The sequence below is a fragment of the Epithele typhae genome (assembly GCF_022376455.1).
Source record: "Epithele typhae strain CBS 203.58 chromosome Unknown BXZ73scaffold_23, whole genome shotgun sequence".
NCBI classification, from domain to species: Eukaryota; Fungi; Basidiomycota; class Agaricomycetes; order Polyporales; family Epitheliaceae; genus Epithele; species Epithele typhae.
In genome coordinates, this window is record NW_025954214.1 from 332,924 (window position 1) to 357,774 (window position 24,851).

Genomic DNA, 24,851 nt, shown 5'->3' on the forward strand with positions numbered 1-24,851 from the left:
GAACACAGTGAAGTGCGCCCACTTCTACGCATCTCTATCCGTCGCGCCCGTCCGACATAGTCGCAGAGTGGCGGCAGTGGCCGCAGAGGTACGACTCCCAGGGATGCGTCCAGCGTACCACCCTCCGCCGCCGCCGCCGGCGGCCCCGCGACCTCGATCACGACAGCGCGGGGTTGATCATGACGGTGGGGGATGCCATTTAGAGCATTGCCCCCGTCGCGCACGACTGCCCACACTAGGTGGAGCAGTCGCAACCCCGTTGTTTCGATTACGCTAGGCGCGCGACAGAATTAGGAGGGGTGCGTGAGAACCGGGTTCGGCCGCGCGTGCAACGCGGAAGTGGTGTCGATGTTTGACGTCTTGAATCGGAGCGGTCGATCGTGGAAGGGAAGGCAATGGGGGCGTTGGCGGTAACAGGGAACACAACGGTATAAGGAGTTGCGAGCGCGACGCCGCGCCCGCACTCCCTCATCCCCGACGCACATCCACTCGGACTCGCCCACGATGAAGACACAGTTGGAACTCACCAGCACCCATATCCTCTTCGCCTTCCTGTCCACAGCTGCAGTCTTCGCGCCGGTCGCCGCGCGCGCATCGCCCACATCCCCACCGCCATCCTACTACCCATGCGACGGTCGCGGAAGCCTATCGTGCTGTGAGACCATCGAGTCGGCATGGTTCGCGTCAAAGCAGTTGTCCAGAATGGAGATCTTCGTGCGGGACCCGTCGGTCCCAGTAGGCTGGTCGTGTCGACCGTTCAGCGCGTCGGATATGCTTGGAGGGTACGGCTGGTACGTTTGCTCCGCCTCCTGGATGCCCGCAGAGGGCTAAGTGTCGTCGCAGCGCGGCGAACACGGTGTGCTGTCGAGACACGTCATATGGTGGGCACCTCGATACGATCTGGCGCACTTTCCTTGCGCAAGCACTGACAACATTGCACAGGCGAGGTGCTCGCGATTGGATGCACCCCAGCCTTTCCCTCAGCTCCTCCGCAGCTCGTGGTACAAACCACACCTTTTCTATGACACCTTGCGCGGGTTTTGTTCCGTTCTTGCTGGTAAACTGACACTCGTTCATCGAAATCGGAACGGGACCTCAGATTTGTTGTAGTGTACTCACAGCTTCCGATGAATGTAGCCTATCACCTCTTCGCAGAGCGGTACGATTGAGCATCCTCGTGCGTCAAAGATGGTCGCATTGTGCAGCGTTGCATCAGGAATTGGGGACAATAGACATAGACCGAGGTCCGAGGATGGCGTTCCGGGAGAGGTCCAGCTTGCTCAGCGCTCAGCGTCCAGCACGCGCAGAGCGCGCTCGGGTGTCGCCGGCCCGTGTCGAGTGCGCGGCGGCGTCGAGCAAGCGTCGAGCGTGTCTTCTAAGTGCTGGGTGACTAGCGGGACATTTAAGGGAGCGGGAGAAATATTCAGTTCCTTGAACTTATGAAGGATGCGGATATCAACTGAAGAAAGAAAGGAGTTGACTGGAGCTGCTATCAATCCTCATGCCACACCACGGGTGTACATTCCTTGTCGCGCCGCCTCGTCCAGGTTTCACATCTCGCTGGTGTCATGGTTGTGTAGTAGGGTTAAAGGCATTACGAAGCATTGCAAGACTAATCGACCTGATACTACCCAGTGTCCATTTAAACCCGGCTACTACGACCAGGCTGCACGCGGCGAACGAGAGCGGACACGTCCAGTCTCCCTCTTGAGGTGTGATGAGCTGGCGAGACGCGAACGCGACTTCCCGGAGAGAGGCTAGGTACATATGCGGCAACGGCGGGAGTGAGAGGGGTGGTTTCGTCCCATTGGAAAGATGGGTCGGGCGATTCGAAAGCGGCGGGGAGGACGTGGGCGGCAAGGGTAGGGTGGGAGGTGGGAGTAGCTATGAGGAGGGGAATTTGCGAGGAACCGTTGATGTAGATGCGGCGGTACTAAGTAGAGCCGGGGTACGCCGAAAGCATACCACGACGTGCTTGTGAGACAGATTGCGTGGAAGGCGAGCCTGTAAGCGCGAGGAGTGGATATCTGGCGAAGTTCATGTGCGATGAGACCAAAGATCTCCAGTGGCAGGTGAACAGGAGAGGTGGAGCCAGGATTGAACGTTTGAACATGGTGGGAGAAGTTGGATGGAGAAGCGCCATCGGCGAATTTGAACGCGCTCACGAAGTGAAATTCTTCCCTAGGAAGCCTGACATTCACCGAAACAAACTACATGTGCGGGGAACAAACTGCCTCAGTCTTTCCGCGCTCGAGCCCGTTCTCGCGCCCTCTCTTGAACTGTGGCAAGGAGGTCCGGGTTCTCGGAGATGTTGTTGAGGGACCCGCTATCCGTCTCATCGCCGACCAACGCTCAGTTCCTACCACCTCTCGATGAGGAAGCGATCGCATAGATGCGACAGAACACTCACAAGATGGCTGCCCCTTGCGCCCCTGCCTCTGAGGCCCGATACATCCTCCGCAGCAACCTCGCCCGGCTCGCGCGCGCGCACAATTTCGACCGCGGCCCCGGTGTAGGCTCGTCGTCGGTGTCCACGAAGTCGAATGCTGACGCGAAGATGTCGAGGGCCTCCTGCTCTTTCGCGGGCACGGCGCGGATTGCAACGGCGAGGTACAGTTCGGGGTTCACATCGCGCCTTGCATTCTTCTCCCGCGCGTAAGGCAGCACCTCACGCAGGCAAGGTTTGGCCTCTGTAATGCGGCACGGGCTAGAGCCTTGCTGTGAGCTCGTGTTGAACACCCTTGAACAGCTGTGCGCGAGGTATCTGCGTAGACAGATTGGATCGGCATGACTTAGTATGTACCCGGTAGAACTGGGAAAGCTACCAGTAGCGTTTGTCGAGGTGCGCGACACGCGTGTCCATCTGCTCCTGGGTCGTATTTTTGGGTCTCAGGACGCTCTGCGTTCTTCCGTGCCGTCTCGGATGGTGGCTATATGTTCTTGGATAGTCTACGGCGCTCCGTTGCTGTTCTTGTTTGAAATACTCCTCGAAGGCAACCCTAGGCAACCCGGATGTTGTTGGTAAGAAAGTGTTTCAGAGGCATGGTTGAGCAATGAGGAGGAAGGGTGAAAGCGCAATTAGCGCTGGCTCTTCCATTCGCTTCGCGCGGCCGTCGGCGGTGCCCCGCTTCCAGTCAACCGAGGGCGTCCTTGACGTGAACGTGAACCGACTCTATCATCTTGCCTCGCGTTTACTACTCTGCCGCCACCTTTTTTTATCCAGAACGGACTCGCGAACGCCCTCATGCGACGCGGCGGCTTCGGCTGCCCTGTGCGCCGTGCGGAAGCAAGCTTCGATGTCAGGACTCAGCGAAGAGCTGGGGCCTCCAGCAGATGGTCAGGTCGGCCGAATCGTTTGGGAGCGCATATAAGGACCCAGGACGGCTGGGACGGATTGTGTCTGCCTAACTTCGACCATGAGGTCCGTCTTCCTCCTCGCACTCGCACCCATCGGCGGAGCCCTTGCGCTCTGGCCCCTCCCCCGCTCTCTCTCGACCGGCAACTCCACCTTGAAGCTCTCCTCTGGCTTCAGCATTCACCTCAAGGTCCCGAATGCCCCATCCGACCTCACCGACGCTGTGTCGCGCACAACGTCCTTCCTGGGGAACGACCAGCTCGCGCCGCTGACTCCGGACCGCGGCTCTTCGGATGCTGGTGATATCAAGAAGGCCACGTCTCTGAGCGCACTCGAAGTCTCCCTCGCTCCTGGGGCCGTCGTGCGGAGCATTACCGAGGAGGCGAGGTTGCCCGTTGGATCAAGGAGCGAAGAATATCAGTTGAACATACCTGCGGACGGCTCTGCGGCCACCCTCACAGCAAACTCAACCCTGGGCCTTCTCCGAGGTCTTACCACGTTCAGTCAGGCATTCTACACGGTGTCGGGGCAGGTATACACTGCGGAAGCACCTATCTCAGTCGTGGACTCGCCAGCCTACGTAAGTCTCATGTCTGCTTCTTGCGCTCTCCTCCGGCTCAAACTGCGGGTCCTCACAGCCTTGGAGAGGTTTCATGCTCGACACTGCACGCAACTTGTGAGTAAGGAGGTTTTGTGCTCCAATGCGTGAACCTAAAGATGCACGGTTTAAGCTTTCCAGTCTCTGATATCAAACGTACTTTGGACGCCATGAGCATGGTGAAGGTAGTCACTCTTCTCGCCGTTATTGGGTTTGTATTGACATCACGTACAGCTCAACCAATTCCACTGGCATGTGGTCGACAGTCAAAGCTTCCCACTCGAGATACCAGGCTTCACGGATCTCGCAAGCAAGGGGGCGTATGACGCGTCGAGTGTCTATAGCACAAGTGACGTACGAGACATTGTTGATTATGCCGGCGCTGTGAGTAGATCCTCTCTTTTGAGATATAACGTCTAACAAGGCTCTGTTCAGCGTGGCATCGATGTCATGGTCGTGAGTTGTTCACGCCCCTAGAGCCACGCGCGTATGCCTTATTCTTCTCAGGAAATCGACACTCCAGGCCACACGGCGGCCATTGCCACCGCGCAACCAGAGCATATCGCATGCTACAAGTGGACCACATTCTTCTCAGGTATGCAACGATTGTATCCATCGACGTCTGAGGCTAAGCTGCTTGCTAGAACCACCTGCGGGGCAGCTTCGCATCACATCTGCCTCCACCACCAACTACACGGCAGGCCTGCTTTCAGCTGCCGCTCGCATGTTCCCTTCATCCCTCTTCAGCACGGGAGGCGATGAGGTCAACGACGAATGCTACGCTCAAGATCCCGAGACCCAAGCTCAGCTGAACGCGACCGGTCGCACCCTGGAACAGGCATTGGATGTCTTCACTAATGTGACTCACAACGCACTCGTCGCCGAAGGCAAAACCCCGGCCGTCTGGGAGGAAATGGTCCTGGACTACAACCTTACCTCGCTATCCAACGAGACTGTCGTCATGTACGTGCTTCATCATTGTGCCATGGCTGCTTTCTGACCTGGATGCACACAGCGTGTGGATTTCGTCTGCGAATGCTGCGGCCGTGGCTGCGAAGAACTTTAGAATCGTCCATGCGCCTTCCGACTACTTCTATCTTGTACGTATGCCCGGTGTACGGAATGCCGGTGCTCTATTGACTTTCACATTTTAGGATTGTGGTGCTGGAGAATGGCTCGGGAACGACATTGGGTAAGCTTCCGCTTCTCGCCGAGATGTTGCGATCCTTAACCTGCGTTGCGGTTCCAGCAACAGTTGGTGTGACCCATTCAAAACCTGGCAAAAAGTATGTAGTCCAATTCCCGACACCACCCTCTTACTAACCGGCCGGTTATCGCCTAGGCGTACAGCTTTGACCCTCTCGCCAACATCACTGAAGCTCAGACTCATCTCGTCTTCGGAGGTGCGTTGCCTCAATATTTCCTTTCCATAGTCTCTGATATGTTCCTCCAGGACAACAACTCCTCTGGACAGAGCAGTCTGGCCCGCAGAATCTCGACCCGATCGTATGGCCCCGCGCCGCAGCGTCCGCCGAGGTATTCTGGTCTGGCCCGGGCGGGGACAGCGCGACGGCCCTTCCGCGCTTGCATGATCTCAGTTTCCGCATGCGCCAGCGCGGGATCAACGCTATTTCCATCCAGCCTACGTGGTGCGCGCTCCGTCCGGGGGAGTGCAACGCCCGCTCGTGAAAGAGGATTTGACCGACACATCTTGGAGGCTGGACGGGACTGAGCTGTAGTGTATCCACCGATAATACAATCTCCTCTGGTACTCTGCCCAAACTTCCGCGACAGGTCCGGCCTCCTCCCGCTTCCGCAGTCTCAGTGGCGAGTCTTTACGCTCCTATCTCTGCGGTCTTTGTGCGCAATGTTCCAGTAGGCTGCTGCTTGCTCGTGCAAGTCACGCCCCTCGGGTGGCCCAGCCACTACTACGGCGCGCGACAGAACTAGGAGGGTGGAGAACGGGGTTCGGCCGCGGGCGCGACGCTGGAGGTGGTGTGGACGTTTAACGTCTTGAATCGCGAGTGGTCAGATCATGGGAGGGAAGGCAATGGGGGACGTTGTTGGTAACAGGGAGCACGAGCGGTACAAGGGAGTCGCGGATGCGACGGCCGCCCTCGCAGTTGGCACTCACCAGCGTCCATATCCCGGTCTCCGCTGTCCTCTCCGCAGCTGCAGTCTTCGCTCCGGTCGTCGCGCGCGCATCGGACACGCCCCACCGCCTTCCCCTCCGCTCCTCCGCAGCTCGTGGCACAAACCGCACCCTTTCTATGACGCCTTGCGCGGGTTTTTGTTTCGTTCTTGCTGGCAAACGGACACTCCTTCATCAGAATCAGAATAGGACCTCGGATGTGTAAGGTTGTACTCACGACCCATGAACGTAGCCTATCCGCTCTTCGCAAAACGGTACGATAGATCATCCTCGTGCGTTGATGTGCAGTCAACTCCGTGAAGAGTCAAATGTGGTGAGGGCGAGTGAGCGAGCTCGAGCAAGCGTGAGACGCGGGAAGTCGGAGAGTGAGCGAAGAGAACAGCTACGACGCGCCGCGTGAGGAGCGAGCGCGAAGAGAGAACAGATCGCGGGATCGCGCGAGCGCGAGGAGGACGAGTAGGGAATAGACGCGGAGTGAATAGACGAGATCGCGCGCACGCGCGGCTCTGGCGAAGGCGAAGGGCGTCGAGGTCGTGGGCGAAAGCGTGGGCGAAAGCGTGGGCGAAAGCGTGGGCGTGAGCGTGGGCGAAGTCGAAGTCGAAGGCGAAGGCGAAGGCGAAGACGAGGTGAGACGAGGTGAGCACACAGCACGCGCAGACGAAGCGGGAGAGTGAACTGGGCATCAATAAGTAAAAACGTGAGCCTAAGTACATGCGACGCACGGGGCGAGTATGTAAACAGATCAATGTACAGTCCGAGACCCGAAAATGTACGAAATCGAGACCGAGAATGAAGGGGAAGTGGATACGAGAATACGAAATGTACGAGATGTAGAACAGGAGGACATACTAATCGTGCAAGAAGAGGAGGGGAATGAAGATGAGGAAATGGACGAGGTCGGCGTACTGTAGAGGAGGTGGATCAGGTGCGTGCCGTGCCGGCCTCGGTCGACGGTCGTGCGTGAACTGCGGCGTGGTGTGTCCGTAGGCGTCGCGCCTGGCCTGGAATGCTGGAGCGTCGATATGGAATGCTCGCGGACTGATCGCGATGGGTGCGCGCGGCGGAGAGGTCGAGGTACGTGAGGACGAGCGAGGTCGAGGTGGACGGCGACGCGCGGGCGCTAGTGTAGTCGCGGTGCACCGTACAGCGGCGGTGCGTGCGTATCAGCGTCAAAGACGGCCACATTGCGCGGCGTTGCATTGGGAATACTAGGCGAGGACAGACGTAGACTGGGGATGATGTTCAGTCTGGCAGCTCGCTCGGCCGGACGGCGGAGAGGCTCGGCCTCTTGCGGGCTCGGGTTTCGCCGGGCTATGAACCAGCCGCTCGGCCGCCCCAGTGGCGGGCACTGCCAGCTGCGCCTAAACCACATCAAGTTACCATCGACCCAAACAATGGTACGCTGCAAATTCCTCCGTCGTCCAACCTTCACGGGTCTTATTGATATCCTTATTGTGTAGTACGACAAAAAGCATTACAAAGTACCACAAGACTAATGAACCCGATACTACCAGGTGTCCGCGGATTGAACCCGGCTACGACCACCGCACAACAACACACCAGAATCAAACACAATAAACCGCAATGTCCATGGCCGAAACAACCCGTCTCTCCTCAGTCCCTCCTTCCGTCTCCTCGCGCCGATATCCGATGTGAGTGTTTAGAAACTGGATATTGCGGGCGTGGAGACGCCGTCGGCGGAACCGGTCGCGAAGACGCCGGACTTGGGGGGCTCAGAGCTGGAGCAGTACACTGGAAGCGATCCCCGTTGCCGACGCGAAGACGCCAGACTCGGAGTCCACGAAGGAGGCCACCTGGGAGGCGATCGCGGTTGCGGACTCGAGGACGCCGGTTTCAGAGGCCACGGAGGAGGCCACTTGGGAGGCAATGGCGGTTACGGACCCAAAGACACCGGATTCGGAGGCTACGGAAGAGACCACCTGGGAGGCGATGGCGGTCGCGGACTCCACGGAGGAGAGTTCGGCGGTGAGCTGGCGCCTGTCGATGACGGCAGCATTGCCTACGGATATTCCTATCAGCATCCCAAGTCGGTAACTCCGAAGTACGCCAAACCTACCTCCAAGAACAACGAGGGCGATGAAAACAAAGCTCGAGAGGCGCATCATATTTGCTGCGAAAAGCGAGGGAAATGTGTGGCGTGAAGGTAGGAGGTTGGAAGGAAGGAGGTTGGACAGAAGCTGAGGAGAGAAGAGGATGCCTTCACTCACCGCAAAGACGTGAGGTTTTATACTTATTCACGTCTGCAGGCATGGAACGGCACGGCGTCCACACGCTTATGTCACGTACCCTCGATGTGATTGCCGCACGAGACCACCTCTCGGATGCTGCGCCGGACCAGCTTGCTGTATTAACGTGTTTGGGAATCTCGGACACCGCTGCTGCGTAAAGTGGGCACATGAAAACATGCCATCCGTGGTGGAAGCATTGAGAATGACGACCACAGGATGAGCAGCCTGTGCGAATCCACCAAGCTTGTCCCTGCAAAGTTCTGTGATGAGTAGCGACGAGGATGTTGAAGGGAGTAGGAATGACTGCACCTGCAAAGCATCTCGCAAAGACCCAACGATGTTTCAGACCAGAGTGAAGCGCTGGATGAAGGACGCGAACGCGGCCTTCGTTGGCCGTGAGAGAGTGTCGTCACGGTGAATTACCGTGCGCAGCCTGATAAACACAGCCACCCTTTTACACACCAGCTCAGTGTTGCGCCTCTCTCTTCTTCTGCTATGCCCGCAGTCCCTACTTCTGCTTCCCTCTCTCACGTCGCCCATCAAGCCTCTGACTCAAGTCCATCTTTGCGCAGTCGAATTGCATGTCTCCCGAGCTCGAGTCCGGCGAACGGCGACGCGCTGCGCAGCAGAGACACATGTGGTGTCAATTGGCGTTGAGCTCCTGACAAAGTTGAATCACGCCTTGTGCGCCAGTTTGAACTGCGCCCTATGGTTACGCCATACCACTTCAGGGAAGGTCAACTCGGCCGTTTTTGAAGACCTCTAGACGATTCCTCGTCGGCAATGTCACGAAAGAGGACGGTCGTCGCTCAAGCGCTCACGACTGCGAAATCTCTTCAAACACGGCGTGCGCGGCTGGTCATGAGTGCATGCAGTTCCCTTCTTTCAAAGTTCATCCGAGATTGCTAAAGGAACAACGTATCAGGAATCAGGACATGTTGAAGCACAGCTGCAGCCTGCGACCCATGCCGCTGGCAGTGCGCGCGGGGTCGCTGGCCGGGCGTGCCTCGATTATCATTGCGTCCGCGCAATCTGTGCTACAGACGCCGGACTGCTCTGTGTCACTGATACTACCTGCTTTCTCGTTTCGCCCCGCCCTCAGAATTGCGCTCTACATGGACGTGCCGTGCGTTACTGAGGCCACCGCGGATTCACTAAAGCCGACCCTGTCGCTCATAACCTCGTCGCGCTGCGCTACGGTATGACGATGCTGAATAGAAATCCAGCAAGGACGGGGGTTGATTTCCGCAGGGTCGATGAAGTCTCAGGAATGATTTTGGAGCTTGACTAGCTAGTACGAGTACGCCGCCGGTCTACTCCGCAGCTCCCGTGTCAGCAAACAGGTGCTCGATGCGATAGCGCTGATCAGGTGAGTGATCTGTTCTTCCATTTCACCATAATGACAAACATTTTTAGACCCCCGTACTAGATTATCTGTCTGGATGCCTCGCGATTACCTGCGGAGAACCGTACTGAGCTACAATGGATGCACTACCGGCGCGCGGAGGACCACGGTCGCTGGCAAAGTTCATTGCGGCTCTCTCCGGGTACTGTGTCGTGTCCTCAGCAGCACGTTCTCGGCGGACACATGCACTGTCGGTTCAAGTAAACAGTGTGGCGAGAGAGTGGCCATGAGCAAGCCGCCATGTTCTCTCACGTCCCGTACGTGTTCACCGGGTGTCTCGGTCTGTGCACATCTCACATTGCATGCAGGTGCCAGCATTTCCCTTCAAAGATTCTGCGTGAGATCTTCGGAGTCTAGTTGGAGATGTGAGGTGGTGAGTCTTCTCGCTCTCGTCTCTTCGTGGACTGCTGCTTGCCCGCGCAAGTCACGCCCAGGCTCGGGTGGCTCAGCCACTGCGGTTATGCTGGCGGGCCCAAGCGGGCGGCTGCTCCCCTTCCCGTTGCCACCGCCGGTCTCCGACGGCCGAAGCATATCTCCCGTCTCGTTCTCGTTATATTCGATGCCTATTTTACATCCGAACATTGAACGGCGTGTTGGGGACGATGGCGCCTTTCGCATGCCATGACTCCGAGTCGGCCCGTCGACTGTCCACGGGGTTGCTGCTTACGTTTTCCAGTCGCCACTACATTCCGCTCTCTGAGATCTAGATTGACCAGTGCCGCGGGACAAAGCGGAGTCCGTCGCGCGAGGCCTTAGGGTAGCGGAGCGCTCAAGCATCCGTCCCTCCTCCTTTGTCTGGCCGCCTGGCTCCCTTGGTCCGGCCACTCTGAGCCTTGAGGTCGTGTACACGCTTTGTCCAGCACTCTGGTGCCGCATGCTTCCCCGTTGGGCATGTCGAATTGCGTGCGGACTGGTGTCTACGAGACCGCCTGCCTCGTTCAGGTCGCGCGACTGTGGCCATTGCGGTCGCGCGTCTTGACTGAGCAGGCGGTAGCGTAGTCTCAGAAGCGACGGTGAACAAGGAAATCCAGCAGGTGTCTGTTCAACGAGGGAAGAGTGCCACCCAGGCGCACTCTGCTCTTTACTTTGATGTGGCCGCAATCCCGAACAGGGAAGTGCCCTCCTCCGGCCTCCCGTTCAGCGGCTCGGGCGAGCAAAGCGGCGTCGCGCTCGCTTGGTTCGTGCCTCTGGTCCACACTTTCGCTTTGCTCTTGCGCAGGGGGTATTTCAGTCTGCACTTTTCGACGGCATGGCCACCACCCCTCCTCCAAGCCCGGGAGCTCTCAGTGTTCCGTACGTCCCACGTCCTACCCACCGCCCCGGCTGCAACCGCCAGCGCCCGCAAACTTGCAATAATGGGGAAAAACGCGTCCATCAAGAACCCTCCCAATGACAATGACCCGTGAGTGGAATCGGGTGTGCCTCGTGTTACCGGCTCTGATTATCGCGCGCAGCTGGGTTTGCCCCGAATTCCCGCAGTGCATTCACATGAGTAGTCAACATCAGAACGTGCTCGAGCACTATGTTGTAAAGCAGTAGGTCTTCTTCTCTTCGCATTCGTTCCACAGGTCTCACGCACTTCATGCAGCACCGATGAAAAGCCCCATTATTGCACCTTCCTCATCAACGGGAACCAGCCTTGTCCCAAGCGGTTCGCGAGCGGGAAAGACTCCAGCAACCACAAGCGGTCCGCGCACGGCTACGACTCGAAAACCGCGACGACCGAGGAACGCTCGAAGCACATCTGCAGAGGCAAGCACGACAAATACAAGCATCTCGTGCTCCGTCTCTCCGAGAAGATACGCCGTCCCGGGTTGGACGGGGCCGGCTCTTTTCCTTCTGGCATCAAGACAGAAGAAGACCCATACCCCGAACGTTTCCTGCGCGGCCCCGTACCCCCACAAACGTCGCAGTACCCTGTGCGCGCGCACGCTTTCCATCCCTACCACCATCCTCGCGCGCCGCGCGCGATGGATCCTCCCTCTGCGCTCGGCCCCGGGCATCCCGGCGTGTTCGGCCCCGACATGATTCGCATGAAGATGGAGGAGGAGCGAGACGCGGGGCGGCGCGTCCGCCACTACTCCGTGCCGCCCCAGCCCCCGGCGTACCAAACGCACACGTTCGCGCGCGCGCAGACGGACCCTCTGAGCCGCGCGCCGCAGGCGTACCGCGCTGCCTACAACAACTTCAAGCGCGAGGAGGTGGAGGCGCCGAACCTGTCTGGGTTGTGGCCACAGACGCCGTTCACGATGGTGCCGGGCCAAACCGCGTTTGTGAAGCGCGAGCAGTCGGTGGTTCCAGATCAGTGGATGCTGCATGGAGTGCCGTATGGTCATCATCAGGGAGGGATGTCGAGAGCGTGGTAGTCGCCCGTCTCTCCCGGCCCACGCGGTCGGACGCTGTCACGCTTTCTTGCTTGTGCTGTCGCCTGCACTTTTAACTTACTCTACGGACTAATCTCGGGATATATATTCGTCACTTCTGCAGTTCGCTTGTTCGATGTAAACAAACAGCCACTCAGCGACATTTAAGGCTGCGCCCTAGTGCATACTGCAGCCATCGGTCGGACACTGCAGCGCGAATAGGAACGAACGACGACAACGAGCCCCGCCTCCAGCTCAAAACCCGTCTACGTCACCTCGCTCCGTTGTAGGATGAACCGGTTACGAAACTAGTAGTACTTGATCAAAGAAACACGGGGACACCCAGAGAACGACCCTGAAGACAGACGCCTCATTCACTGCTGTGATGCCTCAAACTTCTTCACAGCATCCTCGCACCACGCCCACACACGCTTGCCAAGTCCGTCATCTGTTGCACTCGGGCACTTGCCTTCGCGCGCCCACGGCTTCAACCACTGGAGAGCGTAGATCAGTCCGTGTAAACAAGGAGCCAGAAACACGCAACGTACCCCGCCGTTGTGCTTGAGCGCATCAGGCATCGTACCAGCGTACAGTTGCGTGAGGGCGCCCTGCGGGTTCGGATACAGCACAGTCTTCCGCTGCGAAGGAGATGCACGCCGATCAGTCAACTGTCGAACGCAGAATCACCAAAGAGACGCACAAGGATGGCGTGAACGAGCGAAGGGAGGTTGCGGTACAGATCCGAGTCAAGATTCCCTGCAAGCGGCGCGCGAGCGTCAGAAGACTCATAAGGGCGTGGGGAGCACGCAGACGGCCGACGCACCAGGGTTGAGGCTAATCGAGACGATCCCCTTGCCCGCGTACTTCTGCGCGGCCTGGTGCGATATGATCGCATTTCCCTGGGCGCACGCTCGTCAGCGGGTTCTCGGTAACGCGAGAGTTGGGTCTCACCAGCTTGCTCTGCCAGTACAGCGGCGTCTCCCCGACCTTCTTGCGCTCAGGCGTGTCCGCCAGCGCCGAGAAGTCGACATTGCCCACGTACGACGCGCTGCTCCCGGTCGTTATCACGCGCGCGTGCTGGTCGGGCGACGTCCTCGCGCCCTGCTCGAGCGCGGGGAGAAGGAGCTCGGTGAAGTAGAAGTGGCCGAGCACGTTCGTGCCCCACTGCATGTCGTACCCTTCCTTAGTGAGCGCGTCGATGGGGGCGCCATCACCCCACTAGAGTCCAAGTGCGTGTCAATGAGGATGCCTAGGGGCCGCGAGAGAATCGAGTACGCACGCGTTATTGAATAGCACGTGCAGCGCGGGCTCTTTCCCTTGAACTCGACCGCGGCGATGCGGACGGAGGTGAGGCTGCTGAGGTCGATCGGGAGGAAGATGGCTTCCTTGCCGGTATCCTGCTTCAGTCGCGCGATCGCGGCATCTGCACGCTCCTTGCTGCGCGCGGCCAGGTAGACCTTGGCGTCATGCTTGAGGAGCTCCTTGCAAGTCTCGTAACCGATGCCGGCGTTACCACCTGTGACAAGGATGGCAGTTCCGATTCAGGCTGTGGTAGATGACATACTAACATGTTGGACGGACGTACCAGTGACAATAATCACGCGTCCAGTAAGATCAGGAATCTGGTCGACGGACCATTTCGCCTTAGGCGGGAACATCTCTGCCGTCGCGGACATTGTGGCACCCATGACTTCGTTGATGCAGCGAAATTGGGTGTGGAGTTGGGGCGGGGCAAAGTGTTGTCTGAACAAGGGTACCGCTTTAGCCTCAGAGCAGTGGCCGAGTGTGCACAGCGAGAAACTCACGGGAGCTATGAGAATAACAACGATCAGGTATCGACTGGTCCGGGATGTTGGGTGATGAACGTTCTTTTCCCTGAGGTCTGAGCTTTATAGGAGGGGCGTAAGCGCCGCGATATCTTTCTCTTCCGCCTCCTTCGAACCGTTCGCCTCGGGTCTCGCATGCTATGGCCCTCTGGAGTGAAATGCTGGACGATAGCGCGGGGATGCTGAGCCAGGAATACAACTGGGTTTGACAGGAGACGCGGGTGGTCTGCGTGTCCGATCGGCACAGTGACTACAACGGCCAGTATTTGGAAGCCGGCCTGCGGTCATGGTCGGCTTGGGTGTACTCCGTCAATACAACGCGACCGTGAGCGAACGCCACCTCCCAGAATCTGCGCAGATAAACCAGATACGGAGGCCCAGTGGGTGCTCCGGGCTCAACAGGAGAGACGAGGATGTGGGGAGAGAGATATGTATAAGTCGCCGATGGTGGAGAATTACTGCGTCACAGGCGCCTAAATGGGCGTGCGCTGGCCGGACCGTGCTTCGGACCGGGGGCCGTAGGGCTGGCGGCTCCGCCGATGGACATGGAAAGCAAAAGGTCGACGTTCTTCGTCTTGCCTCGTATCGACTGGCGCGCAGCAGAGATGACTTTAATCCAAAAAGCATACTCTCATAAACTCATTAATACTACTTTTACATCACATCACATCACATCACATCCGTCGTTGCAAGGACGTGTCCAAGCATAAAGTCCTCACCAAGTCCTCACCCCAAAAGGGCCCAGGCCGCGAAGGTGAGCCCACCCATGACGAGAGAAGACAACGCCCGAGCACCAGCTGCGGCAGCGCCCTTCGACGGCGTCGTCGTCGTCGTGCCCACCTGCTCGAGCAGGTCGGGGCACTGCGGCGCGACGAGCACGTCGCCGTACACGCTCGCGACCCAGAGCACCGCGCCGTTCGTCCACCCGAACCCGGCCTGGACGGTGTACTCGCCGCCGCGGCCAGCGGAGTCGATGTCGTTCATCGAGAACTTCTCGAACATCTGCGGGCCCGACACTCGCGTCAGCTTCCGTCGCGGCGGGCAAGCGGGTCTAGCACTCACGTTCCCTGTGTTCGTCACGCTCTGCGTCACGTTGAGCTCCTTGTCGGACAGGCGGGGAAGGAGGTCCGGGATCGAACCCCCGGTCGCGTGCCAGCTGCACAGCGCGCTCGCGAGGTACCGGTTCGCGAGTTCGCGCTGCAGCGCGCTCGCCCAGCCTTCGCCGTCGGTCTTCTTGCCTCCGTTGACGACCGTGCCGTCGAGGCGACTGATATCGGCGTTCGATCCTGTCGCGCTCGCATTGACAGTGGGGCTGAGGGCCTGAACGGGAAGCGCGTTTTCGGCGATTCCGATCTGGCCGGAGGGGATCAGACTGTAGGTCGACTGGCCGTTGCTCGGGGTGGGAAGAGAGCCGGAAGTGACGTTCGAAGGAAGTGCGCGGAGGGCCTGGAGAACAATGTACTGGTGAGGCGGCCACGCGTTGGGAGCATCCCTGAAGGTTCCATCAGTGGAAATCCGCACGATGTTTGACTAGTGCACTTACCACTGCAGGCTAGTCTCGATGAACGTCACAGGGAAGGTTCCGTTGTACCGGTTCATGACCATGTTCAGCGAAGAAAAGAACCCGAACGCCTTGTCGCTTGATGCCAGAAGCTCGTCAGGTACGATTGAGTTCCAAAGAGGGTAGAAAGTGGCCGCCGAGAAGATCTCGCTACGAGCGTTGGATGTGGTGTTGAAATCGTAGAAGGCGAGTTTCGACGCGTCCCAGTTGAGGTCAAGCACGCCCTCACGGATCGGCTCCGCAGTTGCCCGGTGCGTCTTGGCGGCGTCGGAGTTGCCCTGCTGGTCGTAGAGATCGGCGAGGAGCAAGTGTGCGTTATCTACGGCACGTCAGACGCTGAAACTCAAGGACGACGGATAGCGACGCACAGAGGATGCTGTTGAGATCCACCGGAACGATGCTCCGGATGTTCAGCGAACGGAGGATCGGGTTTTGGTTGGTGGCAGTGCCGGCGAGAGGCTCCTTGGTCCAGCGGGACGAGTAATCCCATCCCGACTCCGCTCCAGAAGCCAGCTCGGCGTAAAGGTTTGAACGTTCGTCCTCAGTGAGAGGTGTCGTAAGTGCAGGATCGTTGACAGTGAGATAATCTATGTTCCGCAATGAGTTGGTGGTCTTGAACGGGTGTCATCGAACTCACCTGTCAGGTACGACTCAGGCCGAGGGGCAGTGTTCGTGACAGAATAGCGTGCCATTGCGTACGTCTTGTTCGTGAAAGGACTCGTGATGTTGGTCGTACGGTTGTCTGCCCACCATTTCAGCTCTGCTTCGGCGAGAGGAAGGGCGCGCCGAAGAATGGCTGTGTCGTTGCTGGCAGAGACGTAGGTCGACAGCATCTGCAACTAATGTATCAAACAAGACCGACGCAGACGGTGGACGTTATATGCTCACGCGAATGAAGAGGGGCGGTTGAGACCGGTTCAGGTCTGCATCAAAATATCTCAATGCACGCCTTGATAGAAGATAGAGGGATAACTTACAGTATATGCGCCCTCCGTTCGGAATGAAGCCGAAGTTCTCAAGCTCGTCCATGAAGTTTTGGAGCGTGTCATTCACGGTGGAGAACAACTCCGACTCAATGAGACCCAGGACAATCCAGTAGGAATCCCAATAGTCTGGTTAGACCGTCAGCGGCAGTGAGGGGTGCGAACAACGGGCTTACTCACACTGCTCGCGGAAGCGACCGCCGGGAACCACAAACGAATGGTTGAGTGGGATAAGTGAGCTCTCACACGACCCGCTCTCGGTTCCCTCCGGGCATAGCGAAGAGTCGTTGGTGTTGCGGATGAGTTGAGACCAGAAACCATGAACGGTTGAAGAGAACGCCTTCACAAGAGGGTCGGCGATCGTGTTGAGGAAAGAGGGCTGCGAGGTGAAGTTCGCGAGCGCGACTGCCTCGAGCTCCAGGCCTTCTCCCCGGAAGTTGGAATTCACGAAGTTCGACAGGTCCCCCTCCGTAGCGCTGGTGTTGCTGATCGCGTCAAACGCGGCGACAACGTCCTTCGAGGACTTTGACGTGGGCTTGTCCACGAACGTCTTGGGGTCCGCGTACAGCTGCGCAACATTGACAGTTTGAAGGATCTGGGGCACCGTCCTCGTGCTCAGCCATCATTTCTCCCCACCCACGCCGCCGACGTCACAAGAACTCACCTCGCCCGCACAAAAGATCTCACTGGGGCACCACGCTTGCTTGGGGGGCAAGGCGACCTGGGACGGAAGTGCCGATGAGAGGGGCGCACTGGGGCTGGCCACGACCGTGGAGAGGGTGATGGAGGGCGGGGCGGTCGCGGTGCTGCCTTGCGGCAAAGCACGCGCGAATGAGGCGAGACCGAGGGCGAGCACCAAGGAGGAGACCATCGGGGTGAACGTCGAGGTGAGGTCAAAGGACGGTGGGGGCGCGTTATATGCGCGCAGGTAAGGCTGATGGCGGGTCAGTCTCATCGGTCCATCATCTCATGACGTTCTTGGGCGCGCTGTGCGTGCTGTAATGGAAAAGCGCGGCAGGTCAGCAGACCGTTCCTCGGCGTGCGATCCAAAATACCTGCTTCCGCCCACGCTTTTTGAGCTCCGTTTGCGCCGGGGACAGAACCTAGACCGCATTTAACGACCGCTCGTAAACATTTACGGCTTCCCATGCGGTCACAGACACATTGAACGGGACAAGAAGCACTCACGGGAAGACTCCTTCTTGGGACCATCAAGTTGACCGTCCGACGTCCCTGTCTTCGCTTGAGACCGCATCAAACGTGAACATAGCACCATTCGCTTGAGGTCGTGTGGTCATGGCGGATCAACAGCATAGCGGTGGAAGAGAAAGCGAGAGACGAAATCGAGTCGACCGTATGAGCAGAGCAAGCGTAGAGTCAGTCAGTGCTATGTAAGAGCAGGCTTGAGCGCCAAGCTCAAGAGTCTTCAGCGGCGGAGGCGGCAAATTACTTTCGGACTCTGAAAGGCTCCTAGAGAAGTCCAGAAGGAATTTGAAAGTCCGACGTCTCCGGAACTAGTGTGAGACCACGGCCTGGGCAGACATCACCAGAACGTCCATCTGCTTCTCCCCTCCCCACAACTTCGCTTGCAGCCCCGCTGCCTTCGTGCCCTTTGCAAGCAGAATGCAGCCTAATCGGTTAGGACTCGGACTCCGCCCCCCTATGCCTTCGTATGGCCAGGGCCCCTCAATATCGGCCCTTGCAGCACAACAACAAATGCACCATGGCCCGTCCTTCAACTCTCCGCAATCTAAGCCTACTACGCTCTTCATTGGGTCAATATCAGGCGGGATAACCGACAGCTTTCTGAATGAGATCTTGAAGGTACGCCTGTTGCCACTTGCATCGTGGAAAGCAGTTCCTGAGGACTGCATAGGCATGCGGACCCATCTCGTCGTTCAAGCGACTCATTACCCCGGCGAACAAGCCTCAAGGGTTTGGTTTTGCGGAGTTCCAAGACCCCGACGGTGCGTTGCGAGCTATGGCTCTGTTGAACAACGTGGAGCTACCAGCTCTAGAGGACGGTTGTGTGAATAAAAAGCTTTTGGTACGTCGTGATTAGCTCATTCCGGTGCACAACTTGATGTCCATCGCAGGTCAAGGCGGATGAACGTACGAAGGTATTTCTCGACGCGTACGCCGCGCAGAAAATGCGGACAGATGTACGTCCTCTCTTCTCCTGTCTTGCACCCATGTGTCGTCCTGATAGCTCATGCGCTGCTGCGGTATTCCAGGCCGACGATGAAGCCATGCGGCAGGCCAAAGCCAGGGTCGACGCAATGGTAGGCGACATAAACGCGAAGTCGCAGGAAGCGGCGAGCAGTGGGCTCCTGGACCGGGAGAAGTACGTTATCCCCCCGCATCTGCACGATCTGCAGGAGGCCGACCTGCCCGAAACCCAACGCGGTCTCGTCATGACCGAAATCGCGCAGTTCCGCGAACGGGCCGCCAAGCGCGAGCGGGAGAAGATGCGCGACGTACGCGAGCAGATGCCGACCATCCTCGCCGCCCCCGCGCCGTCGGGCCCCAAGGTTCGCGAGTGGGGCAAGCCGCAGCTGCAGGGCCAGCCGGAACCGGCGGGCGGCGCGAAGGGCTTCGGGCAGGGTGCGCAAAGCTACAACAAGCCTGTCGGGTTCGTGAGGGCTATGGACGACGAGAGCACGGTGCCTAACCGTCAAACATCGGCCCGCCCAGGGAAAACGGACGAGGAGCTCGAGGAGGAACGGAAGGTGGCGAGGCAGCGGGACGAGGAGAACTCTTACAAAGATGTGAGTGTTGTCCCTCATCTCATATGTGTGGGTGCCCATCCATCACACCCGTTAGCGTGAGCGGCGGTATGAGCCTCGCGAGCGTGCACGAATACAGGCTCTGGAGCGGGCTATCGCTCGGGAACGTGCCATGAAAGAGGCGGAAGAACGGGACAAGGTCGAGATGCGAGCCCGGCTCGACGTCTGGGACGACGACGAAAGTGACGAACCGTTTTATACCGACCGAGCGCGCTGGAGGGGTCTTCGTGCTCGGCGACTGGCGGCGGAGCAGGCGGCGGACGAGGAGTCACGGCTTTACGAGGAGAGGGAGACGGACAACCTCCGGCGCGAGTCGGAGGAGTTCCTCGCGCGGCAGATGGACGAGATGCAGGCACTACAGGAGGAGCAGCGCAAAGCGGGGATGTTGCTTGACGACGGTGCGCCTGTCAAGCTTGCTGTTTCCCTTGCCCCTGTCCCGAAGGACGCTGGCCCCGAGAAGAAGGCAGCAGTATTCACCCAGGAAGAGGAAGAGGAGGATGCGATTCGGAAACGGAAGATTCCCATGCCCAAGTTGGATCTCGCCGAAGGTGGGGAGAAGACGAAGGAAAGGTTGGAGAAGCTGCGGGGAGAGGTGCCACGGGACAAGGAGACACTCTTCAAGGGCAAGGTTCGGTGGGATGGCGTATCCGACGTGAGTACCATCACATGCTCTTTCGTGTCATTCTCTCATACATTCCCTGCAGACTATGATCGACCGCAAGCTGGAGCCACTCATCAAGCATCAAATGACGAAGTACCTCGGCGAGCTAGAAGACGACGACCTCATCATGTTCGTCCTCGAGCACCTGAAGGACCACAAGAGTCCGCAGAAGATGATCGAGGGTCTCGAGCCGGTGCGTGTTCCCCTCATATGCGCTGTCTGCTAACACATCTGTGTACTTTCGTTGATGGTGCTGACCACCTCGCTCTCCCTTAGGTCCTCGAAGAAGAGGCATCAGAGTTCGTCATCAGCATTTGGCGCCAGATCATTTTCGAGAGCATGGCGTACGGCGAAGGTATCCACACCGAGAAGATGATGGTCGACGAAGACTGAAGTCCATCCATCCTTCCTCATCCTCACTGTCTCCTCGCTATCTTCTTGCTCATGCTCGGTCGTTCGGTTGGAGCGTTAGAGGGTGCCTCCCGTGTTCGGGGCAGAGGTGCGTTTGTGTAGTATCGACGTGCTGTCCACTAAGATGTACAAGAACCGCGGTCGCGAATACTCTACAATCTGCTTGTTTTACGCGTTCCCAGGGAAGTCGGGACCGGGACCGGATGCGGCTGCTGTGTCGTGAGTTGCCCATTCATCAAGCGTTTTGGTAGCACCGATGATGTTACCCTCGTTCTACCTCAACCTGTGACCCGTGGATGTCACACGAACGAATGCTATACCAAGACCACCACCACGTTCAAGCATAGTCGAGAGTCCGTCCTCCGCTGATGAGTGCTAGTATTTCCCTACTTGGTGAAACTTTGACGTGGTTGTGGTGCGTTATGTGTAGGACCGCACTGGTGATACGTGGCTTGTACACTTGAAGCCGTTTGACGGCAACCAGGTATGCTGGTGAGTACCAATCTCAGCATATAAACCGTCGCGAGCAGCCACGAAGCCATCCGCGTCATTGCTGTTCGTACTCTACACGTCGTCAAACGTTCACCGGGTATCACGTACGACCACTGAGCGCAAATATGTACATATTTCATTGTGACGAGACACCGAGCAATCCAAACACAGATGCCGAGAATGATACATGCGGTGCGACACATCGGGCCTCTACATCTCACTAGTACTCGGACCGGTCGTCGAGGTAAACAGAGGCAAACGAGAACCCCTCGGCGAAGGAGGGCAAGCGGGGCTTGCTTCCCTGCCCGACAGCGCCCGATTCTTCGGGGTCGTCGTGCTCCTTGCAGAAGAGGTTGCGCAGGAAGTAGATCGGCGGCGGAGGGGGCATCTGTACGACCGCCGTTGCCTGTGGCGGGAGAGGCCGAGTGAGAGGAGGACAGATATCTGGGCTAGGCGGTGGAGGTGGCGGAGGGACGGGAGAAGAGACCAGGACCTGAGGCGGAGGGGGTGGAGGATTCCTGCCGACTTTGAGAGAGGCGGGGGCGAACGTGGAAGGTTCGGAGGCGGGCTGGTATACCGAGTGCTTGCGTTGCGATGGGACAGAACCGGCGTTGGTGGGGTCGGAAGTCCTAGAGACACCCACAGGGAGCAGGAATGATGCCGGCAAGAGCTTGCGTAGCTTCGTCTGGGGTTCCGTGGACGGCTTTGAGAGGATGCCGGCCACCGAACGTTTCCCCTGCGCGGCGTCTCCGAGGTCCCGGAAAGGACGCCGGTGGGCTTCAACTTCGACGCAGCAGTGGTTGTACTGGCTCAGGTCCGGCAGCTCTGGCACACCGATGGCTCTGTAGTTGGCGATGCCGTGCGCCTGCTGCTGGTGCTCGACGATGGCGCGGATGCCCTTCGTTTGGTAGGTACAGTAAATGGTCGGCTGGTTGAAGGAGCCGGGCAAGAAGCACATGCACTTGAACTGCAACAGCGGTGTGCTGCGATGGGAAGGGGGATGTAATGCGCATGAAACGGCGAGCCAAGCGGGACACTCACTGGCTGACACATAGTGTAATAAGACCTGTCTTTTCTCTGCCGCTTCTGATCCACAACGTGTGCACCTATACATCCTTAACTTTGTCTGTGAGTGAGATTCTTAGGAAGACGTATGACTACACACTTGGAAATTGAACTAAGGCCAGGTGCTTTCGAAGGTGGCGCACGAATTGTCCCGACCTACGTGCGACCGCACAGATAATGCGCTGTTTATATGGCAAAGAAGAGCTAAGCAGGAATCGCGGGTGAAAATATGTGTATGAGCTCACCAGCAAGAACTTGGAGCGCACTGCGGAGGAGTCGATACGAGGCAAGGTCCGAAATGGAACTGGAATCCTGTGGCAGACGGAGGCTACAAGGCCATCGACAACATCATTGCTCATGGCCTGAACCATGTACGCAGGCATGTGTGGTCTGCTGCCAGGTGCAGCAAGGCCACCATTGGTCTATGTCATAGTTCCCGGGCTCTTCTTAGGCCGGGTTGAACCTCGCAAGGATGAAGACGTATCCAGTACTCACTTTGCGCGGCGTGAACCATACATGCAGCCATGGATCCGCTTTTTCTCTGCCATCTTGTACCGCCCTCGATCTGGGACACCAGCATCGCCGTGCCTGGTTCATGCGACTCAGGTCTGAGGCTCGGGTGGGTGCCGCGCACTACGGTCGGTCCGACGGAGTACAGTGCGCTGGAGGACACTTGGTAAAAGTAGGGGTCCATATGCGGAGGAGGATGATGAAGGCCACTGAGAGAGACAACTTGCGAGAGTCGATTTCGGGCTGAGGCCGATATCAGGAAGAGACGCCAGTCGCCTCTCGTCTCGGATCCCATGTACTCATGCCGACCCATCATCACTTGCCCATGTTTTCGTCTGCCCCCCGAGAAAGTCACTAGCAGCGTAGCGAGACGGAATCACAATGCATGCCTCAGTACAATCATGATAGCAGCATTGATGTCGCGGGAATAGGCGCATCTAGCCGTCTCCGCACTACACGGGTACGTTTGTCCAACTGTCAGCATTCCGTTGTTGCGTTTGTTTCGTTTCCGCACACAACACTCACAAGTAGGCACGGGTTTATAGGAATCCTGGAGACGAAGGTCAATAATGCTTTATCCTATCATCGGCCTGCTGGCGAAATTCAATCTGGGACACTTGCTTGTTCTTGCCTCGTTGCACTCGATTGACTGTTCTTCTGTGAACGATTTGTGTTCAAGTAAGTGATCGCAGTGCAGGCCTATTACGTTCTGGAAGCGCAGCCTTCCGTTCTAGAGCGTGGAAGTCACTCGGCGTCGGCATAAGTGTCTAGGCGCTACGCAAGACAATGACCCGGAACCGGCGCATTACCCCCGTTGTCGTACACGAGGCGACGCACACAAAAGGCGGGCCTTATGCATTGTATGTTCTGTGAAGAACAACAGCGGGACTCCACCCGCCACCTTCCCACCTGGGTTACGTCCACCGCCAGGACAATAAGCCCTGAATAGAACGCAAACGCCCCCGTATATGGGGCTCCTCTTGTCGACTGCTGTCTCAGCGCGTCTGCCGTCGCTGAGGTATATAGGTTACCTGCGGTTATGGCTCCCATAACATCTCCAGTCCCAGTCGGCCCTAGCGGTCCCCCACCTTCCCCTGACCCGCTGCCCCACCCGCTATCTATTCCCAACTATCCCGACGCTGGTCAGCTCTCATCCCCACGTAGACCGTGGATTATCGCTCATCATACCCTGTAGCGCGTCCGACCGCCACCCGCACCCCACTCATCACCAGACATGGCCCGCGACCAGCTCACCCGCATCAAGAACACCCTCGCGTCCAGCGACTCTTCCTCCGTCGACTACGCGGACAACGTCCCGCTCCTCGGCGACAAGCGGCACCGCGACCGCGCCGAGTCGCGCCCCGCACACATCTATCCTCCCCAGCAGCCCGCACCCGACTCCGCGAAGCCGGCGAAGAGCCGCGAGATGAAGCACGCGCGCCGCAAAAGCCTCTTCAGTGGCAAGCGGGACGCGGACGCCGTCGCGGCGAGCGCGAAGAAGGAGCGCCCGATTCCCCCGGGCAGCCTCCAATGTCTTGGGCTCTCTGCGAGCGCCGGGATGTCGGGCATGGGCAAGTCGCGCCGGTTCGTGGAGGGCGAGGTGCAGTTCGACCAGATCTGCGCGCCGTTCTCGTTCTGCTGAGCGCCCCGCGCGCGCGCGCCCTCGGACTCGGACTCCGCTACGTCTTTACACTCTGGCTTGACGACGCGACGAAGTAATGAGGACCCGCAGGCAAGCTGGATCTTGTCTGACGTGCTGCATAGGCTCCCTACATCTCCGATGATCTCTGTATACCCCACGTCTCACGTACCTGATGATGTGAACACCCACATACTATACCCTCGCATACTTCTGTACCCTACTACACCCGCAATATCATCTGTAGCTAAGTTCTATACACATTGCGCGGTGCGTCGCGCGGAGATCAGCCTCTCACACAGGTTCGTTGAAGTGTGCTTCCGTCTGACGTCAACTGCGACTGGGCAACGCCTATGAGGTCGCGCGCAGTAGTACTGCAGACTTTACTCACACTGGGCATGAGTGTGCGGACGGTGCCCCTCATGACGGTGCAGCAGAACCACGTACGCGCGTGTCACCGTACAAATACTCTTTATTCCGCGGTCCATATACTACTACAAAATCTAATCAAACACTTCCAAGGCGCAGGCGCAGCGTCCGCAGAAAAGCTCTCAGCGGAAGAACATGAAGATCCACAGCAAGTTGACGACAACCACAAACAACACGCACGCTGTCGCCACAGGCTGCGTGCTGACGCGCTGCAGGGGGGAATTAACGGCGCGCGGCGCGAGGAGGTCGCGAAGTGTATCTTGCCTGCTGAGTCGCCATCAGCCTCCCCGAGTGCACGGGGAGAAGCGGCGTGCTCGAAGTGGCTGGGGCCGCTCGAGGAGCCGGCTCGGGGAGCGAGGCGGGGTC

General features: G+C 58.3%; 10 protein-coding genes across 10 annotated transcripts; 6 read left to right on the top strand and 4 right to left on the bottom strand.

Moving 5' to 3' along the window:
* Nucleotides 1–504: 504 nt before the first annotated feature.
* On the top strand, nt 505–1,443 carry BXZ73DRAFT_77478 (uncharacterized protein; the record flags this gene model as incomplete). The annotated part of the gene is made up of 3 exons (XM_048022675.1): nt 505–791; nt 943–1,057; nt 1,138–1,443. The coding sequence occupies 3 exons, from the start codon at nt 505–507 to the stop codon at nt 1,441–1,443; spliced, it is 708 nt and encodes a 235-aa protein (XP_047878058.1).
* Nucleotides 1,444–1,717: 274 nt separating this feature from the next.
* Nucleotides 1,718–2,659, top strand: BXZ73DRAFT_77479 (uncharacterized protein; the record flags this gene model as incomplete). Its single annotated transcript, XM_048022676.1, has 3 exons — nt 1,718–1,948; nt 1,983–2,216; nt 2,393–2,659. The coding sequence occupies 3 exons, from the start codon at nt 1,718–1,720 to the stop codon at nt 2,657–2,659; spliced, it is 732 nt and encodes a 243-aa protein (XP_047878059.1).
* A 757-nt stretch (nt 2,660–3,416) lies between these two features.
* On the top strand, nt 3,417–5,642 carry BXZ73DRAFT_46686 (beta-hexosaminidase; the record flags this gene model as incomplete). The annotated part of the gene is given in 12 exon segments (XM_048019737.1): nt 3,417–3,935; nt 3,994–4,031; nt 4,087–4,138; nt 4,188–4,337; nt 4,389–4,409; nt 4,461–4,561; nt 4,581–4,916; nt 4,969–5,053; nt 5,108–5,145; nt 5,203–5,239; nt 5,296–5,356; nt 5,407–5,642. The coding sequence occupies 12 exon segments, from the start codon at nt 3,417–3,419 to the stop codon at nt 5,640–5,642; spliced, it is 1,674 nt and encodes a 557-aa protein (XP_047878060.1).
* Nucleotides 5,643–7,838: 2,196 nt separating this feature from the next.
* On the bottom strand, nt 7,839–8,231 carry BXZ73DRAFT_101318 (uncharacterized protein; the record flags this gene model as incomplete). The annotated part of the gene is made up of 2 exons (XM_048014863.1): nt 7,839–8,125; nt 8,183–8,231. The coding sequence occupies 2 exons, from the start codon at nt 8,229–8,231 to the stop codon at nt 7,839–7,841; spliced, it is 336 nt and encodes a 111-aa protein (XP_047878061.1).
* Nucleotides 8,232–9,289: 1,058 nt separating this feature from the next.
* On the top strand, nt 9,290–12,125 carry BXZ73DRAFT_77481 (uncharacterized protein; the record flags this gene model as incomplete). Its single annotated transcript, XM_048022677.1, has 9 exons — nt 9,290–9,480; nt 9,679–9,723; nt 9,784–10,016; nt 10,068–10,132; nt 10,620–10,731; nt 10,759–10,936; nt 10,979–11,161; nt 11,214–11,294; nt 11,348–12,125. 9 exons carry the CDS (start codon nt 9,290–9,292, stop codon nt 12,123–12,125), a joined length of 1,866 nt encoding a protein of 621 aa, XP_047878062.1.
* A 371-nt stretch (nt 12,126–12,496) lies between these two features.
* On the bottom strand, nt 12,497–13,798 carry BXZ73DRAFT_77482 (NAD(P)-binding protein; the record flags this gene model as incomplete). Its single annotated transcript, XM_048022678.1, has 7 exons — nt 12,497–12,616; nt 12,671–12,760; nt 12,823–12,878; nt 12,946–13,021; nt 13,074–13,340; nt 13,451–13,638; nt 13,708–13,798. 7 exons carry the CDS (start codon nt 13,796–13,798, stop codon nt 12,497–12,499), a joined length of 888 nt encoding a protein of 295 aa, XP_047878063.1.
* An 876-nt stretch (nt 13,799–14,674) lies between these two features.
* On the bottom strand, nt 14,675–17,363 carry BXZ73DRAFT_46638 (glycoside hydrolase family 37 protein; the record flags this gene model as incomplete). Its single annotated transcript, XM_048019727.1, has 9 exons — nt 14,675–14,950; nt 15,011–15,440; nt 15,492–15,828; nt 15,878–16,096; nt 16,147–16,342; nt 16,398–16,432; nt 16,487–16,621; nt 16,673–17,087; nt 17,157–17,363. 9 exons carry the CDS (start codon nt 17,361–17,363, stop codon nt 14,675–14,677), a joined length of 2,250 nt encoding a protein of 749 aa, XP_047878064.1.
* A 752-nt stretch (nt 17,364–18,115) lies between these two features.
* BXZ73DRAFT_46699 (uncharacterized protein) lies at nt 18,116–20,332 on the top strand (the record flags this gene model as incomplete). Its single annotated transcript, XM_048019741.1, has 7 exons — nt 18,116–18,316; nt 18,369–18,539; nt 18,589–18,654; nt 18,727–19,260; nt 19,316–19,930; nt 19,983–20,132; nt 20,216–20,332. The coding sequence occupies 7 exons, from the start codon at nt 18,116–18,118 to the stop codon at nt 20,330–20,332; spliced, it is 1,854 nt and encodes a 617-aa protein (XP_047878065.1).
* Nucleotides 20,333–21,062: 730 nt separating this feature from the next.
* On the bottom strand, nt 21,063–21,895 carry BXZ73DRAFT_77485 (uncharacterized protein; the record flags this gene model as incomplete). The annotated part of the gene is made up of 2 exons (XM_048022679.1): nt 21,063–21,809; nt 21,884–21,895. The coding sequence occupies 2 exons, from the start codon at nt 21,893–21,895 to the stop codon at nt 21,063–21,065; spliced, it is 759 nt and encodes a 252-aa protein (XP_047878066.1).
* A 1,756-nt stretch (nt 21,896–23,651) lies between these two features.
* BXZ73DRAFT_101324 (uncharacterized protein) lies at nt 23,652–24,059 on the top strand (the record flags this gene model as incomplete). The annotated part of the gene is made up of 1 exon (XM_048014864.1): nt 23,652–24,059. The coding sequence occupies one exon, from the start codon at nt 23,652–23,654 to the stop codon at nt 24,057–24,059; it is 408 nt and encodes a 135-aa protein (XP_047878067.1).
* Between the last annotated feature and the right edge of the window lie 792 nt (nt 24,060–24,851).